Here is a 6,569-nt window from a genome sequence, read left to right as displayed (position 1 = left end):
TGTGGAGATAGTTTAAGCAAATACAATAAACAGTTTCTAAAATAGCTGAAATACAGTATGCGAAAGAAAGGAAGAGGTAAGGCAGGGCTTGGGAACTAGCACTTGACCCTACAGGTGCAAATAGCTGAACTCATCTATGAAAGGAATTCAAGAGAGAGGGCACATGATTGATGAATACAAAATACTCATGAGGTATTGACAAAGACAGAGTGTATAGGGTGAGTAATAAGAGAACCAGAGGGCGGCGAACAAGTAGGATCAGATAAACTATGTAAAAAACATAAGAGCAGATATGACAAGCAAGAGACTCAGGAAGTCATTGTATGACCACCGATAACTAGCATGCGGGGGCCCAGGAGCTGAAGGTCGACCCTGCCCAATAAACCATTACAGTACTACTACTACCATACCCAAGAAAATGTTCTCTGGGAACTCGTAAAATTTAAACTGAGCAGGGAAAGGCTGGTCATATGAGTACCTTGGGGTATGGTGAGCGCTTGGTGGGTGGCCGGCCCGTCCTCTCCACCCTCCACAACCTCACTAAACTGACTTATTAAACTGACCTGAACCTAACCTGCCCGAGGACCCACGAATAGAAAACGGGATATCTGATTTTTTTAGTGCATCAGTTTTTGGCCGGAAGAGAATTTATACGTCAAAATGCGATCTATGTAATACGAGAAGACGTGTTGCTCTCGCAAGCTTCCTCACAAACCGCTACCAGGGCCATTAGTGCATTAGTTTAGTGACGCTGTCAACGCTCCAGAGGACGGGCGGGCGACGGCTTGTGAGAGACGGGTGGCGGGTTGTGAGAGACGGGTGGCGGGTTGTGAGAGACGGGTGGCGGGTTGTGAGACGGGTGACGGCTTGTGAGAGACGGGTGACGGCTTGTGAGAGACGGGTGACGGCTTGTGAGAGACGGGTAACGGCTTGTGAGAGAGAGGGGTGGCTGGGGGCGGCTTGTGAGAGAGAGGGGTGGCTGGGGGCGGCTTGTGAGAGATGGGTGGCTGGGGGCGGCTTGTGAGAGTGAGGGGTGGCTGGGGGCGGCTTGTGAGAGAGGGGTGGCTGGGGGCGGCTTGTGAGAGTGAAGGGTGGCTGGGGGCGGCTTGTGAGAGAGGGGTGGCTGGGGGCGGCTTGTGAGAGTGAGGGGTGGCTGGGGGCGGCTTGTGAGAGAGAGGGGTGGTGGTGGGTGGCAGCACACCAACACAGCCTAGCAACCATCACCTACACAAGAGGGTATATATACTATGCCGAAGCTGTGATCAGAGAAACACAATAACAGAAACGTCAGCCAGACAGGCGGATATCTCACGAACGTCAACAACATGAGATTAAGAACTAGTGTATTGTGAAGACTAATAACAACTACAGCACCCCTTATGAACCTGTAATATTTCCAGAGCTCAAATTTTTTTTATATTAGCGAGAAGGCCTTCCATTAATGTATATGAGTAACTGTATATACATAGCTATTGAAATGAAACATTCTCTGTAACTAGCTGACATTATAATTATATGTGAATGGTAGATGTAATTGTTAATGTAATAATCTTCGTTGAGGTCTGACAAAGACCTTCTGTGCCCTCTGTAATCCTTTTTTTTGCGCTACCGCTCACAGAATGAGTATGGGGTGCACAATAAACTAGCCCCTTCCGGCGGCAACAATAAAAAAAAATCTCAAGAACGTCAACTAGTAGTAGTAGGTGTGGGAGGTGTGGTTATGGTGTGGGAGGTGTGGTTATGGTGTGGGAGGTGTGGTTATGGTGTGGGAGGTGTTTTTATGGTGTGGGAGGTGTGGTTATGGTGTGGGAGGTGTGGTTATGGTGTGGGAGGTGTGGTTATGGTGAGGGAGGTGTGGTTATGGTGTGGGAGGTGTGGTTATGGTGTGGGAGGTGTGGGAGGTGTGGTTATGGTGTGGGAGGTGTGGTTATGGTGAGGGAGGTGTGGTTATGGTGTGGGAGGTGTAGTTATGGTGTGGGAGGTGTAGTTATGGTGTGGGAGGTGTGGTTATGGTGTGGGAGGTGTGGTTATGGTGTGGGAGGTGTGGTTATAGTGTGGGAGGTGTGGTTATGGTGTGGGAGGTGTGGTTATGGTGTGGGAGGTGTGGTTATGGTGTGGGAGGTGTGGGAGGTGTGGTTATGGTGTGGGAGGTGTGGTTATGGTGAGGGAGGTGTGGTTATGGTGTGGGAGGTGTAGTTATGGTGTGGGAGGTGTGGGAGGTGTGGTTATGGTGTGGGAGGTGTGGTTATAGTGTGGGAGGTGTGGTTATGGTGTGGGAGGTGTGGTTATGGTGTGGGAGGTGTAGTTATGGTGTGGGAGGTGTGGTTATGGTGTGGGAGGTGTGGTTATGGTGTGGGAGGTGTGGTTATGGTGTGGGAGGTGTAGTTATAGTGTGGGAGGTGTGGTTATGGTGTGGGAGGTGTGGTTATGGTGTGGGAGGTGTGGTTATAGTGTGGGAGGTGTGGTTATGGTGTGGGAGGTGTGGTTATGGTGTGGGAGGTGTGGTTATGGTGTGGGAGGTGTGGTTATAGTGTGGGAGGTGTGGTTATGGTGTGGGAGGTGTGGTTATGGTGTGGGAGGTGTAGTTATGGAGTAGAGGGTGTGGTTATGGAGAATGGGGCATGGAGTACCAGGTGTGGGGGTGGGGGGGTGGAATAGAGGGGCGTCAGGGGTGTAGTGGAGGGATTGAGGGATGGAGGGAGGGCACGGGGGGGGGGGAGCGTAGAAGCAACTAATAGTCAACATCAAACAGCTGGCGTTCAGCCCCAGGGTCTCCCTACCCCCCCCCCCCCCCTACCCCCCCTCCACATCTTCTACTCCACCTCCTGTACGTGTCCACTTTCCTCCTCCTATTCCTCTCCATCTTACCCTTAATATAGGTTTCTCCTTTAAATGGGTCTTATTTTGTTTCCTTTCGGCCTTTTCTATTATTTTTTTTATAGTTCTCGTGTATCTTAGCAGCGTTGTCACGTGTCTCCTGTTTCTTGTTGTGTGCATCCTCTCTTTCTCGCTCACTCTATATATTTGTTCTTCCCTGTATATTTGTCCTTCCCTGTATATTAGTCGTTTTCTGTATATTTGTCGTTTTCTGTATATTTGTCGTTCCCTGTATATTTGTCGTTCCCTATATATTAGTCGTTTTCTGTATATTTGTCGTTTTCTGTATATTTGTCGTTCCTTGTATATTTGTCGTTCCTTGTATATTTGTCGTTCCTTGTATATTTGTCGTTCACTGTATATTTGTCGTTCCTTGTATATTTGTCGTTCACTGTATATTTGTCGTTCCTTGTATATTTGTCGTTCCTTGTATATTTGTCGTTCCTTGTATATTTGTCGTTCACTGTATATTTGTCGTTCCTTGTATATTTGTCGTTCACTGTATATTTGTCGTTCCTTGTATATTTGTCGTTCACTGTATATTTGTCGTTCCCTGTATATTTGTCGTTCCCTGTATATTTGTCGTTCGCTGTATATTTGTCGTTCCCTGTATATTTGTCGTTCCCTGTATATTTGTCGTTCCCTGTATATTTGTCGTTCCCTGTATATTTGTCGTTCACTGTATATTTGTCGTTCCTTGTATATTTGTCGTTCACTGTATATTTGTCGTTCCCTGTATATTTGTCGTTCGCTGTATATTTGTCGTTCCCTGTATATTTGTCGTTCCCTGTATATTTGTCGTTCCCTGTATATTTGACGTTCCCTGTATATTTGTCGTTCACTGTATATTTGTCGTTCCCTGTATGTTTGACGTTCCCTGTATATTTGTCGTTCCCTGTATATTTGTCGTTCCCTGTATATTTGTCGTTCCCTGTATATATTTGTCGTTCCCTGTATATATTTGTCGTTCCCTGTATGTTTGACGTTCCCTGTATATTTGTCGTTCCCTGTATATTTGTCGTTCCCTGTATGTTTGACGTTCCCTGTATATTTGTCGTTCCCTGTATATTTGTCGTTCCCTGTATGTTTGACGTTCCCTGTATATTTGTCGTTCCCTGTATATTTGTCGTTCCCTGTATATATTTGTCGTTCCCTGTATGTTTGACGTTCCCTGTATATTTGTCGTTCCCTGTATATTTGTCGTTCCCTGTATATATTTGTCGTTCCCTGTATATATTTGTCGTTCCCTGTATATATTTGTCGTTCTCTGTATATTTGTCATTTCCTGTATATTCCTGGGTCCAGTTGTCTGTGGTCAGGCTGGGAGCGTCGCTGCTCACGCTCACCTGTACACTGTCGTGGAGCCTTCTGCAGGCACCCACCCTCGCCAGAATCAGTCTGCCGTAGGCACGCCGTTATTGCGGTTAACACTCGTTATCCACTTGTGTTTCTCCTTCTCCCTGTCCTCTGCTGAGGTTTCTCCCGGTGCTAAGAAGCCCCTGAGGTTTCTACCTTGGTCACCATGTGGTAGACAGCAGCGCCCTTGACACACTTGAGCAGTTTCCTGCGATTTTCTTAGACAAGCATCCTGGTGTTTTGTCTTGGTTATTCGCTATTATTATTATACTTCTTGTAATTTTGTTCTTTTCTTTCCTAGATTACTCTAACGCGGGCCTCAAGCCTCTGTCTGACCCGCCATGTGTTGATCATGACGGTATTAGTTAAGCAATGGATGAATGTTTATGTTTATTTAATGTTTATGTGTTGATTCAGTAAGGTTATGCCTTAGAGTGTTTAACAACTTCTGGTTGTTAAACCGTTGTTTAACAACATAACAACTTAACGTTTAACAACTTTTAATAACTTTTGTTTAACAAAATCCGTTATTTAACAACTGCTGGTTGTTAAACAACACTCATACACTCTGCACTGTGTTAGATAATGTTACAGTGACCTGTCATGAGATTTCTTCACAATGCTGGCACTTCCTCTCTTCTTCTGGAACCTGTTAACGTATTCTATGTATGCAGGTTACAATTCACACCAACGTGGCTGAAAATTAAACACACCAGAAGGCCTGATGTTGGGCCGCGGGGATGTTGAGCCCCGAAGTCATCGCCAGGCAAGGTAACAACCCAAACATATGAAAATAAAGGGAGTAACGACGGTACGGTATGTGCTGGACCGTTATCAAGACCTATGCTATGCATACGGGTATCCAAGCTCGATGCGCCAAATATGCCTGGTTGATACCTGGTTGATGGGGTTCTGGGAGTGCTTCTACTCCCCAAGCCCGGCCCGAAGCCAGGCTTGACTTGCCTGTCCGTTATTGTGTTGTGTTTTATCAACAACGTAAGTTATCTACAGTTAGTAGACCTCTGGCATCAGTCCGTTGATCCTGACGTTGGTGCTTCTGTGTTAAAGGTCACTGGACATCTTCTGCGATGTTTTACCTGTAATTGTTTTCTGCGCTGGACTCTGTGGTATGTTAATGTACACATTCCTCCGTTTAGTTTCCATTTTTGGAGCATCATCTGCAAAGTCATTCCCAGGTATTCCAACATGGCTTGGCACCCAGATAATAAGTATTCATCGACCGTGACGTTGAACGTTTACAGTATTGCTATAACGTTTGTGGTTAAATGGTTGCTGGCACACCAGTGATCTTGCTGTAGTGTTTCACTCCCACTTCCTGAATCTGTATATATAATGATGTTTCGTCCATGTTCATCATGAACGTGTTCCAAAGCTCTTTGAATGGCTAGCGTCTCTGTAATGTTGGGTGCCCGTTTGGGTCTCCACATTTTTGTCTTGTCTACTGATCCGTCTGTGAAGTATGTGGGGAGCCGGTCGGCCGAGCGGACAGCACGCTGTACTTGTGATCCTGTGGTCCTGGGTTCGATCCCAGGCGCCGGCGAGAAACAATGGGCAGAGTTTCTTTCACTTTATGCCCCTGTTACCTAGCAATAAAAACAGGTACCTGGGTGTTAGTCAGCTGTCACGGGCTGCTTTCTGGGGGTGGAGGCCTGGTCGAGGACCGGGCCGCGGGGACACTAAAAGCACCGAAATCATCTCAAGATAACCTCAAGATGTGAAGGTGTCAGACACCACGCATGCTTCCTTATCCAGCTGTACAACCATGTGATGGTTGTTAGTCTGATACTTTTGTCCTTGAAGAGCCTTAATCTTTCATATGTTGTAATTACTAACATTACTGCTGTTATTTTCATTATTATAATTACTTATATATTATAATTATGTTAAATTATTGTCATAATACCAGAAGCATTATTTCTTAATATTACTGTTGCTGCTGATACTCTCCTCATTATTACTAACATTTTATAATGTGTTACGGATTTACGTTAAGAGGTTTTATTAAATAATATATCTTAACACTGAGGATTAAATCACGTGTCTACTTTAAATATTGGGATTTCAAGTACACTTCCTGTATTTCTTCCGTACTCCCGGCTCGGGGTCGCTTTTCCTCATTGTTTAATTAAGTCTTCATAAAGTACCATAGGACGTAGTGGTTAAAACATTCATCCGTTTACCTCACAAGAAAGATATGATCCGGGTTCGAATCCTGGGTAGAGTGGGAGGATTGCGCACCGTTGCTGCACTGTTCGCTACCGTGCACCCGGCAACGACTGTGGTCCTGGATGTAAGGGTTTAGTGGATAGTGTAAT

The 6,569-nt window shown here is 45.6% G+C and overlaps 1 protein-coding gene across 1 annotated transcript; it reads right to left on the bottom strand.

Moving 5' to 3' along the window:
- Positions 1-267: 267 nt before the first annotated feature.
- On the bottom strand, positions 268-5,397 carry LOC138369346 (trichohyalin-like). Its single transcript, XM_069332585.1, has 3 exons — positions 5,331-5,397; positions 2,869-4,124; positions 268-372 (listed from the first exon to the last, which is right to left on the bottom strand). The coding sequence occupies exons 1-3, from the start codon at positions 5,395-5,397 to the stop codon at positions 268-270; spliced, it is 1,428 nt and encodes a 475-aa protein (XP_069188686.1).
- Between the last annotated feature and the right edge of the window lie 1,172 nt (positions 5,398-6,569).

This window comes from Procambarus clarkii, chromosome 28 (assembly GCF_040958095.1).
Source record: "Procambarus clarkii isolate CNS0578487 chromosome 28, FALCON_Pclarkii_2.0, whole genome shotgun sequence".
NCBI lineage: Eukaryota > Metazoa > Arthropoda > Malacostraca > Decapoda > Cambaridae > Procambarus > Procambarus clarkii.
This window is presented reverse-complemented; position numbering and strand designations above follow the sequence as displayed.